Source organism: Miniopterus natalensis, chromosome 14 (genome assembly GCF_054644295.1).
Source record: "Miniopterus natalensis isolate mMinNat1 chromosome 14, mMinNat1.hap1, whole genome shotgun sequence".
NCBI lineage: Eukaryota > Metazoa > Chordata > Mammalia > Chiroptera > Miniopteridae > Miniopterus > Miniopterus natalensis.
This window is the reverse complement of record NC_142094.1, coordinates 44,596,978-44,610,938: the sequence shown is the minus strand read 5'-3', so window position 1 is coordinate 44,610,938 and position 13,961 is coordinate 44,596,978. Positions and strand designations below refer to the sequence as shown.

The 13,961-nt window shown below is 46.2% G+C and overlaps 1 protein-coding gene across 1 annotated transcript in view; it reads right to left on the bottom strand.

Moving 5' to 3' along the window:
• PDCD11 (programmed cell death 11) overlaps positions 1 to 13,961 on the bottom strand; it is a 34,782-nt gene that overhangs the window by 6,635 nt on the left and 14,186 nt on the right. Inside the window, exons 15-26 of the mRNA XM_016220012.2 lie at positions 13,644 to 13,838; positions 12,571 to 12,741; positions 11,401 to 11,620; positions 10,442 to 10,591; positions 9,897 to 10,012; positions 8,129 to 8,670; positions 7,186 to 7,248; positions 4,730 to 4,838; positions 3,274 to 3,363; positions 2,962 to 3,064; positions 2,359 to 2,536; positions 332 to 388 (exon numbers count right to left, since the gene is read on the bottom strand). Coding sequence (XP_016075498.2) covers positions 332 to 388; positions 2,359 to 2,536; positions 2,962 to 3,064; positions 3,274 to 3,363; positions 4,730 to 4,838; positions 7,186 to 7,248; positions 8,129 to 8,670; positions 9,897 to 10,012; positions 10,442 to 10,591; positions 11,401 to 11,620; positions 12,571 to 12,741; positions 13,644 to 13,838 — 1,994 coding nt within the window. The remainder of the gene's footprint in view (positions 1 to 331; positions 389 to 2,358; positions 2,537 to 2,961; positions 3,065 to 3,273; positions 3,364 to 4,729; positions 4,839 to 7,185; positions 7,249 to 8,128; positions 8,671 to 9,896; positions 10,013 to 10,441; positions 10,592 to 11,400; positions 11,621 to 12,570; positions 12,742 to 13,643; positions 13,839 to 13,961) is intronic.

Sequence of the window (13,961 nt, the reverse complement as noted above, 5' to 3'; positions counted from 1 at the left end):
AAGGTGACCTCAGGCCAATCCACTTCATGACCCACTCACCCCTACTATGGAGCCCTGGGGGCTAAATCGTCTCCCCTCACTAGGGCTACCATCTGGCAACCTTGAGTACCCACATCTGGATGTGTGAACCTTTTCCCTGGGAAACAAGAGCCTAGCAGACAGGTTCTCCTAGCAATATGAACGTGCTTAGCCTTTCTGGATAAAAACAGGGTAAGGTATAAAGTGGATGAGGGGAGAAGAAAGGTGGGAAGCCCAAAGACTAAGATCCACGAGCCTCTCCTCAGTGCTCAGTGGGTCCTCCAGCTCTTGTCCCAATAACACAGAAACCCACCTGGATGATCGCAGCGACAAAGTCAATACATCACCTTCAGTGGACAGGACATAACACCTGGAAGAGAACAAAAGAGAAGGAAATACTGACATTTCAGCACCCGAGGAAACAGAAAAAGGGCCCCAGCTTCCTCTCTACAAGGCTGACCAACAAGCAAGAGCGAGGAGACATGAGGCCTGAGCTCTGTTCATTCTGCCGAAAACCTGCTGAGGGACTCCAGACAAACCCTGTCACTTCTTGAGTCTCAGTTTACTAGTCTGTCAGGTAAAAATAACAATACCTGCTCTTCTTACCCAAGAAGGTGCTGGGAGAAGAAAATAAGAGAGACACGAAGCCCTCTGGCACACACAGTCATGCAGTGAGTATTTAGGAGATGAGCCCGGCCCTACAGCAGTGTCTGATCTCAGTGCAGAGACAGTAACCACAGGAAACCGTGAGCAGGGGACAACCTGGGACTACTGCAGACTCAAGGCAGCTGAGCAGTGAGGTCTGAGCTAGGGAGGCTTCCAGGAGGTAAGCAGGGCTTACTCTTTGGTTGGGTTTCCAAACGTATTTCATCTGTAACAGCAATTAGCAGCCCGAAATCACAAAGTATAGAACCTTTGCAGTAGAAAGGATCTCAGGGACAATCCAGTCCAAATTTTCCTCATGACAGGCGTCTGCCTTCTATAACAGGGCATCGTAGCCCCTGATGCAGGAAAGGACCTCAAGGGACGGTCTACCTTTAGGTAGTTAATTTCCTATCCACATTTGACAGATGAATTATACCTGAATGTTACTAAATAAATCCATTTAGGTTTGGCTATAAATAAATCTATTTAAAATAAGTATTTTGCTAAAGCTCACCCCCATACTTTGTAAGCCTCAAGAGACAAAAAGCAGAGATGACCCTGGATTTCTCTCTGACTCCTTTCTGCCCTCCCAGGCCCTAGATATTTTTGTGCTGCCTAGCTCTGGTCAGTGGTTGAGAATTCAGGCAGGTGCTGGTGGCTGGGACATTGAGACAGGGAAGAGAAAATTACTACTTTCTAGTCTCCGCCTTGTGAAGGTGTCCGCTCTGTTTTTAGTTCACTCTGGTTCTCAGAAAAGTCTTCACTGTACCAAGCTGAAACCTGCCTCTTCAATGCTAGTTTATTTGGATTATGAAACAGTTTCAGAACTCTGAGGTAGGCTCATTTTTGTGCATCTAAGAGGTTCAGAAATAAATCACCCTTCAACTGCAAATGGCTACTCTCCTTTTCCAGGGAACACCTACAGATCAGTGGGGACTTCTTAAATTAAAAAGCCAGCAACCTGGACAAGCAAAGTACAGAACAAATGTAAACAGCCAATAAACACGAAAAAGGGCCATGCAAACATGAGAAATGCATATTAAAATGGCAGATCAATTTCTGCCTATTCAATAGCTAAGATTAAAAATGAGTAATATCCAGTGTTGAGAGGGGTGTGAAAAATGAAAGGTAATATTTACTGTCAATGGGGATATATAGGAACACAGTCCTTTTGAAGGGCACTTTAGCAAAAAGTGACCAATTTTACTTCTAGAAATTTATTTCACAGATATACTGGCATTGAAATATATGTGCAAAGATACTCACTTCAACATTGCTGTTCATCAGCAAGGAAATTTTTAAATAAGTTACGACAGAAAAACACACATAACAGAATACTAAGAAAATATTAAAAATAAGGTAAAAAAATAAGATTGATTTAGATATTAGCATGGGAAAAGAAAATAACCATGATAAATTGCTATGAGAAAAAAAAGCAAGCTGCAGACCAGTATATAAAATACAATTCTATTACACAAAGGGAAATTATACCTATGTACGTGTTCGTCTTGAAAGACAGAAACCAAAGTATATAGTGGCGAAAAGTTGTGGAGAAAAAGAAAAGCCACAGAAGTTTTGATTTTCTATTCAAATTTTTTTTTCTGGTACAGAATCATGTATTAGCTCTATAATTAAAACACAAAAAAACACCACAATCCCAAAAATAACTGAAAAGAGGAAGAAAATGCAGCCTACCTGACAATCTTCTGGGGGGTGAAGGCTTCCAGGGGCGCCTCTGAGTAGGAGTCACTCAAGTGAAACACGCTGACTCTTCCAACCCTCCCGAAGGGGAAGGAGACAGTCAGACCCTTTTTGGGAGTCACCTTCACCACTCGGCCCATGGCCACCTCCCCTTTTTCAAGCTTGTGAGGACCTGGTAGAAGATTCAGGGAAGAGGAAATGAGCCAAGAAAGAAGCTGGAATGCTGACCAACCACAGGCTGGGGAGGGTGGAGGCTGCCCGGACTTGGGGTATCTGGGCTGAATGCACCAGAATGATCATGAAGACCCAGTTACCATGCCACGTAATCAAGGATCCCGGGCCATGTGGCAGACAGCCCTTTCTGAGATCTAAGAAAACCAACTGTGTAGGTGAAGACGACTCAGACAGTAGTGGAGTAACACAGGCCGGAGAGTAAAGCACCAAGAGAAGAATAGTTCCAAGAAGGTACCAAGCACACTAGGCTTTCTGAGGACTCTAATACCCAAGGCATCCTTCAGCCTGGGCAATAACTGAAGACCCCTTCCCACTCCTTTCCACCCCCTCCCTTCCTGACCAGGTACCATTTCATCACCATACCTATGAGTGAGAGACACAAGAAGGCCTTGGAGGAATCTGGGCCAACCACAGTGGCCTTCAGGGCCTGGCCAATCTGGAACTTCTTATCTGGATGTTTCAGGACCTGGAAAGACAAGAAAACTCCTCTGATGTTTGAAGAAAGGTCTATCATTTATCCAAACCACACACCATTTAAGTCTCCATAGCAAATATCTTCCAAGCCAATCCTTGAATAAGTTCATGGTTCTTTGTACCTACTGTGAACACACAGCAGACACTGAGTCAAGTTTAGGGAGCCTGGGTGTCCTCTCCAGGTATCTCAAGCACACTGACCTTAAAGCTAAGAGAAATGAGCAACATGGGAATTCTTCCCCGGACGTCTGGAGCAATCTCCACCTCAAGCCATTTCTTAATCACATTGTACTGAGGGGGGGAAAAAAGAGGAGAAATGGAATGAGATAGACATAAGCATTTCTTCCTTTCCCTTCATTAAAATGTCCTCTCCTAAAGTCACACAGCTGAAAGGGTCCTAACCCTACATTTTTCAAAGAGACAGGAATCTATCCCCGCCATTACCACTTCTCACAGGCTTCACTCAGAGTCTAGCTCAGCACCTTTACTAGCCCAGCAGGACGCGCATCCCTCCTGGTGCGCAGCTAATTAGGAGGCAAAAAAGAACTTGCAGAGATTCTCAAGCAGCAGGACCAATCCCCCTGACCTCTGCAGCCTCCACCAAGTTCAGCTGAGCCCAGTGACTGTTAGCCAGCTTCAGGGGCCAATGTCTTATTTCTGTATCAGTTTAGATTTTGACCCTTTACTATTTACACAGTCTTCTCTAAATACCACCCCCCACCCCCCCCCAATTTTCAAGTCAATTTAACGAAACATCTATCAAGCAGCCATTATGCACAATGGCAGGACAGTGATACACCAAAGCCAGTCCCTGCCTTCCAGGAGATGGCAGTCTACAAAGAACAAGTGGAATATGCAAATAACAGAGCAGCAAGCATCACGGAGGAAACAAAGCACAACATGCTACGGGAATACATAGGAGAATTAGTAATGAGAGAGGGTTATCTGCACTGGACTCTGAAGGATTAGAGGCAACAGGAATGGAGATGAAGACAAGAAGGGAAAAGCACAGAGGAGGTCTCAGTGCCACTGGCACACGAGGTTCATGAGATCAGATCACAAAGAGCCTCAGTGGCCACTCTGAGGCATTTGGGGTTTATGAATGCCTGGAGACAACAGGTAGATAAAGGGATGGAGCACCAGCGACATGCTCAGATAGACGCTTATGGAAGGAGAATCTGGCAGCAATGGGGGAGCTATTCCTCAAGGTCAAGCGCAGTCCAGCTTCCTCCCCGATATATCCCAACCAGTACAATGCTCACTGATCTCTTCCCTTTTTCACACTCCTGTTCCACTTGGGGTTAGGACACACAATCTGGCACCCAGTATCATTTTGCATCACATCTGAACTTTACGAAAGGCCAGAATCTAAAATCCAACAGCGCATTTATTTTAAATCTTGCTCTACCATGTAGTTTTCTTCCCATTTTATACAATTAATTTATAAACATGTTGAACTGCGAGTTGCTTGCTACCTGTTTCCTGAGCTATAAATTTAGCTCCTCGATTAGACAAGAAAATTTTCAAGGAGCGAGGCCCTATATGGTCTCCCACAAATGGTAGCAAACACAGAATCAAAGCCTAGCGTTAGGCCCTTGTCTCCAGCTTCTCCTCTCTTCTGAGGATGGCATCGCATTGCAAGGCACGCACCCCTCACCTTCTTCAAGAAGCAAGTCACGGTCTGACCAGCCTGGTACTGTTTAATCTTCTCCAAAGGGCTGACCGAGTGAGTGTTGAGAGCAGTGTGGCCATCCTTCTCCAGCTCACTGTTTGCAGAAAGGCAAGGGAAAGAGTAAACCAAACCCTGGATAAGCTTCTGGCTTGAAACCACGTCCCCCTCCCCACAAGCGGCCATGGGTAGGCTGTACAGGACTCCCCAATTCATACACACCCTCCAAGGCCTCCATTTCTCTCCTTAAAGGGGGATGTTCCCAATACCTGCATAACAACTGATCTTTCCCATTTCACTCACACAGATATGAACAAGCTATAAAGCAGGCAGCCTATAGTAAACTTAACAATTTTAGGAAACAAAATTATTTCACTCCTTTCTTAATGCTTTAGCTTTTGCTTTATAGTTAGCACAACTGCTTTCCCAAATAATCTCTCACTGAATGTGACAACACCTTCAAGTTTGAATTAGGCAGGGAAGACACCCCTGAACTCATTTTCTGCTATTGAAACAGCGGGTGAAGTCAGGCTCTGACTTCAAAACCCAGGGCTCCGTGCCCTGTGCTCCCCTTGCCATCACCACTCTCTTGACTCCTCTCAGAAAAGCAACAGGAGGACGTGGGCTGAAAGCTATCAGTCCACAGGTTACTTCAAAGGAGGCACAGAACCCCCACCTTCTAACCCAGCCCAGCTAACGCTTCTGTCGCTAGGATGAAAAACTGCATTCACTCTGGCTGGCACTGGAGTGCCTCTGATTTGGGCTGAATGGTGCCCCACCCCCACCCAAACCCATATGCTGAAGTACTATGCCCAGCACCTCAGAATGTGGCTGTTTTGGAGACAGCAGATTTAATGAGGTAATTAAGTTAAAATGTAGTCATTAGGGTAGGCCTTAATCCAATATGCCTGACATCCTTATAAGAGCTTAGGCTACACTCAGTAACAAAAAAACCACACAAGTAACCCAGTTAAAAAACAGGACTTGAATAGACATTTCTCCAAAGATAAGCAAATAGTCAACAAGCACAAGAAAAGGTGCTCAGCATCACGCATCACCAAAGACATGCAAATCAAGAGGGGGGACCAACAGCCATTAGTGAATGAGAGGGTGAGAACCACTAGGATGGCAGTGAGTTTCCCCCTGCAGAATTCACTAATTTAGGACATCTGCCCTTAGCTTCAATAAACTACCTGACCTCAACCTTTAATTAAACAACATCATGCCTCAGAGGTGGATACTGAGTTATAAAATGACTGACATGATGAGGTTTCTCTCTTTTTTTCACAACAAAGGTTGGAGGGGGACCCAATCAAAATCTACAAAATTAAAGCAGCCAGAAATGTGTGCTCCGCTAAATCTCACTGCTCTGGAACTGAAGGCCTTATTTCTCTTTTTCTTTTTTTTTCAAATATATCTTTATTGATCTCAGAGAGAGGAAGGGAGAGGGAGAGAGAGAAGAGAGAAACATCAACAATGAGAGAGTCATTGATGGGCTGCCTCCTGCACACCCCACCACCGGGGATCGAGCCCGCAACCCGGGCATGTGCCCTGACCGGGAATTGAACCTCCATCTCCTGGATCCTAAGTCGATACCCACCGCTGCGCCACGCCCAGTCAGGCTAAAGGGCTTACTTTTAAGTTCCAAGAGTGCTGTTAGCACTTGGAACTCCATATTCCAGGAATATTTCCCTATCTCGGACACAGGCCTTCTACTTCTATTCTGGACATGGACCAAACCTTAACCCCTGAAAGTTACTTAAGAGGCCCTTCCATAATAATCCTAGGCACACAAGACTTCCAAGGTGGATGGATCCCAGGGCTGACTATGCAGAGCCATTCACACAGCTATGTACCTAGCTTCATTCATTGATGGCCTATCAACTCTGAAAACCTGGGTTTTGTTTTTGTTTTGTTTTGTTTTAATGGAGGAAGCAGAAGCAGATAGGCCCATGGATCAAAATGCTTAAGATCCTCTGAAAAAATGATCCCAGAAAACTGCACCCACCACTACATGGAACTGCTACTTACTTCTCCACCCAGAATCCCTCCTGGAGCACCCCTCTGTAGAATCCACTAGAGCATGACGTAAAATTCCAGTCACCAAGCAGTAGTCCACACTCAGAGAACAGGTATTCTTGGCTATGTGTTATTTATTTAGGGAACTGGGTTGAGAGCAAAATTGTTTCTTTTCTTTACATGCCTACAAACAGAACTGCCAGCAAGCCTTTAAATTATACTTAAGCCCTGAATACAGCCTTTATATTCATGTTCATATGCCACTAACTAGCCCACTCAGAGCCAAATATCCCTACTAGAGAAATGTTAACTGGACAAAGGGGCACAGTAAGTCACAACACTGGCAGAATCGAGACTAGGACTTGGGTTCCTGCCTCCAAGTCCCAGAGCTCTTTCCATGAGACCATGCTACTGGTTTCCCTCACCTTGGCCGAACACTCAGCTCCGGGATGGTTCGAATAAATCTGGGATGACTTATTGGGAGAAACCTGGGGATACAAATAAGGTAAAATCATTTCTCTTTTTCTCTGTAACACCACACTCTGGAGATCAGCTTCTTTCTACTCCCCACTAAACCAAGCTTAAAAAACCACCTGCTCCACTGACACACCACCCATTAGTGACATGTCAGGCCTGAGGGTTCCTGTTCTCATCCTTTGCAGGGCATGTTAAAGAGCTGGCTCATCTGATCCTTCAGGATTGTCATATGAAACCCTAAAACGAATTTTCCTTACAGACTATGTACTCCAACTCCTTCATTCTGAAGTAGGAAACTGAGATCTAGAGAGAATAAATGACTTATTAAAGACATTAATATGCAGACTATTGGCTAGATTTTGAAGGCTTTTTTTGCTTTCCTTATTATACAAGGACTTCTGCTATAATAACCTATTGTAAGAAGATTTAAAGTAAATGAGTGTAACTAAGGAATGTAGGGCAGGATGAGTTATAATAACTGCTGATGTATACTGAGCAATAACTGTGTCAAGCAGCCTGCTAGGAAGTTACATACTAGCTGTCCTCTCAGTCTTCACAATGTCCCTGCAAAGAAGTCACTACCATGACTCTCACTTTACAAATTAAGAAAATAAAACTCAGAGAGTTAACTACTTACCTCCTGATCACATAATCTTAAATGGCAAATCTGAAACTAGATCTGACTCTAAACCAATGCTCTTAACCACTATACTCTATACCATTAAAAAAAAAAAAAAAGACATATAAAAGAATTCTTTGGTGAATGTTTTTGTTAAGTAAGAAATATCTGATTCCTGTGCAACTTTTTAAAACCCGCCTCAGTTCTCATTCCTTCTCCCACAATTACAACACACTCCCCTCAAAGCCACGCATCCCCCAAAGCTTCCTTACTTGAATGTCTTCATGTCTCGCCCGCCAATCACTCGGGCAGTGACCTTCTTTCCAACTTTCAGCTTGGCAGTAGGAGATGTGCCCACTGGAACATCATCTAGAATGTGGGAGGCATGGATACAGCCAATGATGCCGTTTTCCAGGGTCACAACCACATGAGTGGGCTTAATGGACTTGACAGTCCCTGTGACCATGTCCCCAATGGAGAGGGTGTGCTTCCTTACAGTCCCTACAATCACTGCCGGGTCCCCTTCGTCATCCTCGTCGACTGTCTCAGAGTCCTTCCGGGTCTGCCTCATGGTCCTCTTTGTAGCTGGCCCCTCAACAGCCAAAAGAAGACCAGTCACTCCCGGTTCCGTGGTCTTGAGGGTTAAGGAGACACCCTGTCCCACCTGCAACTTCTCCGAGTCAAAGCGGAAGGTGTCATTGAGATGCGAGGTCAGGGAGAAGGCTGCCAGGTGGCCAGTCTCTACCAAGGAGGCAACGGCAAAGGACTCCTCCAAGTGCTGCACAATCGCCTGGTGTTCACTGCCTTTCTTCAGCTGGAAAAGAGGAAACCCCCATCCCTGCTTCTGACAGAGCACAAGTACTCGTTCATCACCTGCTGGGCTATAAAGTGGGTAGGGCTGGGGAAAGCCTGTGGAGTCCAGGGAACCAAGGCTAGTCTAGGTCGTAACAAACTAGCCTTCACCTCCTTAACCTACCTTTCCCCTCCTATACAATGAGGTGACTTGACCAAACTCAAGGTGCCACATCAGAATCACCTGGAGTTAGCTTTTGTTTTGTTTTGAATTCAGAGTCCTAGGTCCTACCCTAGAACTAGAGAAATCAGTCAGGTGACCTCTAATGTTTCTCCAGCTTTAAGGCACTATGGCTCCTGACTCCCTTAACTCTCCCCGCAACTTACTCTTTCCCCCAAATCCAAACTGTGCTCACACCCTGACATGCACCAGCTTCACTTGGATGACAAAATGGAATAAGGACCTGCTAGAACACTTAGTGAGGGGTTAGTGTAGTTTTCCATTTCTCTCTGTCTCTCAAAGTCTTAAAATTACAAGCAACTTAAGGATTATATGTTGTAATTCTCTGTACCATAGCCTACGCAATCGGGTGCTTAGTAAGTACTTTAGACAGTGACTAAATATAGGTCATCTAGAGAAAAATACTCCTAATTTTGAGATTTCACTCAAACCCACTCTTCTCTCACACAAAAGTATTCAGGAGAGGGTGTTGATGAGCAGCCTGGAGGTCAGAACTACCCACAGACATGTTTTGTTTGGGTCATATGATGTTTTTAAAAAACGGTTTTCAACCTTTCCCACTCTCATTTCAAATAAAAATCCAAATTCTGCGTTCTCTTAAAAATCAAAGACTCAGCAACACCAGACCCAAATGTTCCCACCCGGCAACCAGATGGAAACATATGGTCCCTGTCCTTCAGCAGGCAGGGCATGCACTCTGCAGGTTGTCAGGGCCTTACTTCTACCACTCCCCATAACTCACCTGGCCCGCTTCACTCACTTACATTACCTGCTTGGCCCTTAAGGCAAGTGATCATAAAATTTATCATCTGAATCAGAGTGAGTCTGTGCGATTAATAACTACACCAGGATGAGAGATATAAACTGGGAATGATTCAGGTAAATCCAGGCATAAGGTCACCCTATCTCCAAGCATTTGTGTTAGAATCTCCAAGCAAAATGTGTGAGATTGAAGGGGTGTATAATGCCTTTAAAACCATGAAAATGAAAGACATCAGCAAACTTACCTTTTTAGCTTTTCTATTCACTAAATCGTGGCAAAGGGAAACATGTACTTCCAACTTCAACATGTCAATGTTTAAGATCACAACCTTCTTTTTCTGCCCAGATTCCACTTCCTGCCCTGCAGTGCAGAACCAAACACAACATTACCACCCACCCTGGAGCAGGGGAAGGGAGACAGCACCTCTCCAAGAGCCCTGCAGGCCCTTGGGCACAAAAAGAAAAGAGGACACCTGTCCTGAGTCTGTATGGGCTAGGGAAGTCAAGGTCTGGCTCCCACAATTCAAGTTCAGGTGCGCCTTCATTTATGCAACCTGATACATAAAAATTCAGATTCACCCAATTATAACAATGAAAGGATTCATACCTAAACCTTCTTTAGCATGCTCTCAGTTGTCCTGATTTGCATTCACACAAGGCAGGCACACCAAAAATTTCTACTGAATCAGCTCATCTACCCTATGTATTTGGAAATTCTGAATCCAGTAGAGGAAGCAATGGGCAAAGAGTTTCCCCTACCAAGCATGGTGGGCCAAGACCAAGCCCTCACCTGCTCGATGATATTTGCTGGCTCTCAGGACCAGGCCAGGCACTGGGCCCTCACTGAACACCACAGAGCCATCTTCCAACACCTCCTGTACCTCCAGGTCAAGGATCATTCCTGGGGTCATCTCGGCCAGCGTCTGGATCAACACAGAGTCTGCCAGAGACCCAAAGGAAGCAGGAATTAACAGGAAGAAACAACATTCTTACCATTCTTTTCCTTTGGAAATGTGCTCCCACACTGAGGACAGTGGAGCTGGACCCACTGTGAAGGTAAAATCACTTTCGGTAAAAATGTCCGATACCCATGACAAGTCCTATCAGAGAGAGACACCTATGCCTCTTGCTAGTTCTACCTGGCCACGATTCATGAACATAGCCAACAAATGCCAGAAACACATGCTTTCCTTTGGTTTCTGAATTTTCATTCTTTCTGTTTGGAACCTACCCTCTCAAGCTTCTTATGCCTACATCCCATGAGGGTTGCAGCAATCCTACACAATGGTTCACAATCCTACACAAAGCTGAGAGGCAGAATAATAACCCCCCACGAAGTCTTCCAGCAGGTCCCGGTTCCATTTTATCATCCACTATATATTCGTTGAAAAGAACAAAAAGTGAAGAGGTGAATGGATTCACAACAAATGCAAACCTGAGGCCACAGAATGAAGGGAAATTTTGACTCTGGCCTGGGCAGGGACACAGGACACAGGGGGACTTCTGGGATGCTGGTAATGATCTTTATCTGGAGCTGGGTGGTGGTTCAACAGGGGTGTTCATTTTATAAATACTTACTGAGCTGTACTCTAAATGACTTATGCACTTTGTATCATACTCCCATTTTGAAAAGCTTACCAAACATTTTTTCAGTACCAGGGGAAGCCCAACTACTCAGGGGAACAGACAGGCACAACTTATAACACACGCTCCCCACCCGACCCTCATCCTTTGCCCTGCCGCTCCCACCTCGGTTGCTCATGAGACTGCGCACGCCCTGCCGCTCCTCCAGGCACTGGTTCAGGAGCAGGAGGCTGGTGGTGGCCAGGTCCCCCAGAGTGCAGTCCGACAGCCGCAGGGACAGCAGCATCCGCTGCTTCTCCTCGTCCACGTTGGTCACCTTTGCAACCACGGTCTGCCCCTCGACAAAGTGGTCACTTGTGGAGGTCACAAATTTGTCACTCATGATCTAAGAACGGGCAGAAAATGAGAAAAGGGAAAAAAGTCTCTATTAAGACAACCCACTTAATGTGCCCAGAAAGGGGCTTGAGAGGTGGGGAGGGGAGACGGACCCACAAAGTTCCCCTCAGGCCTCTCTGAGTACAGCTCCACTCCCCTTCTGTAAAAACACAGGAGAGGCCCTGGCTGCCCAACCCAGCCTTCTAGAGGGCATCCAGCCAAGAAGGCACATTACTGGCAAGCCAGGGAGACACCAAGCTGTCTCTGCCTCTAACAATCAATGGCAACCCTCGGCCCCTCACTATGCATATTTCTGGGGTCCTACCCTGTGCTCCCATTTTTAAAACTGTTCTGGCAGGGGATGCAAATGAAATCTGCCCAGACAAAATACCAGGAATACAAACCTATGGAAGGGAAGAAGTATTTATGAATTACCTGAGGCAGGAATGAGCTACAGCCATATGCTCACCAATGTGTTACACTGACTCTGGTAAGACTCCTCCCCACTCTGGTCTCAGTTTATTTGGCAGGCATGAGGGATTCAACTATGGGATCACTAGGATTTTTTCCAGTTTGAAAGTTGAGAATTCAAAGACATGGTGGTTGAGGGGTGGGGGTAATTTCAAGGGTATCAAAACCCCAGGAGGCTATACCTGTACTCAGCTGCTCGGGAAAAACAATTTCCATGTCTAACATGCTAAGAGTATAAAAACAAGTTCAGTATCCTCACGCTGGAGCCCAAGTCTCTGGGCCACTGCCCATCTACGCAGTGCTACAGTGTGATGTAGAAAAGGTGCCCCTTCCTCCAGGACACAGGTGGGCAAGAGGAACACTCCCCCTCAGCCAGGCGCCTTTATGTCAGGTCTCTGAAAACCTTTCAAGGAATTAACCTATCTTGCTCCTTCCCACCAACCCTCAGGTTCCATGACCCTGTGCCCTTGAGGATGGAGCTGAACTTACAGCTTTGGGGGCCAGGCCGCTAAGACCTGAGGGGAACTGGACAAACACACCGTAGTCCTTGATGCTCTTCACGAAACCCATGAGCAGCATTCCAGGATGGATTTCTGAGAAGCTCTTGGGATCCTGGCCTCCCTCGACTGTGGAGACCAAAGCTGGTTTCCTGCAAAGGAGCTAGTGGCAGTTCATCAAGGAATATTCCAGAGGGGCAGATGAAATGTCCATCTCTCCCATTTGTCCCCACTATACACCCTCTGCTACTACCGTGTTTCTCTAAGTGTGCAGACCAGCAGCAGCAGGAGTGTCACCTAGAACTTGTTAGAAATGCAAATTCTTAAGCAGCACCCCAGACCTATGGATTAGAAACCCTGGGGCGGGGCCCAGCAAGCTGTCTGAATAGGCCGCCACATGATTCTGATGCGCAGTGAAGTTTGAGCATCACTTACCCTCGCTGTAACTCGTCTCCAGATTACTGGAGGGGACCAAAATGGAAATGGCTCTTCCCTGTGGCTTAGCAGCTGGACTGGCCGTGACAGTCCTCTACCATCTTCACACTAACCACCCCTACCCCACCTCCTCTGCCTCTCTTGACACCAAGCAGATTTTACGTTCTGTGAGGAAAGAGGCGATGTTCTCCTTCACAACACCCACACCGAGATCAAAAGGAATGTTCTGCTCTAAACCCCTTGTGGGGCTAGGAGGAAAAGAAGAAAAGGGGGACAGCATCTACCTTATTAATTATTCCAACTCAAGGCGCGAACACTGAGTGCCCTGAGGAAGCCAGACATGCTGCTGGAAACATGCCACTGGGCCTGGCAGGCCACACCGCCTCCCAACACCTGGACTCCCACTTTGCCCCGACCACCAGCATCTGCTGGCAGCATTCCAATCCCACTCTTACTTTCCACCAGGGAAACACAGGGAAAGTGCAGGCCTGCTCACTGGTTTGGTTTTATGGAAGTATTTTTCTAGTCAAATGCCTACTTTTTTCCATGGAGTTTCCAACCCAGAATTTTCCCGAGAGTGTCCATGGCTCCCCTACTTTTCATGGCTCCCCAGATACCCATAAAGGATACAACATGTCTCTCACTCTGGCTCAGACACAGGACTCTGTGAAGGGTGTCACCAGCCTGGAGCCAGTGATACAACAGTGGGCCATTGGCGACGTGGTCTGACAAGTGAGACGTGGGGAGGAAAGCAGGGATGTTGTGGGGCAGGACAGCCACCTCCAGCCCATCTTTGGTCTTCTCTAAAACCTTCACATCCACCAACTACGTAGGGAAGAGAAAGAAAAAACAATAGCACTTGTCTTGAGCAGAGAGAGCAACCTCATCTGGGTCAGGCAGAGATCAGAGGCATCAAATTCCAGCACCACGAATCATGGAAAGGTCAAG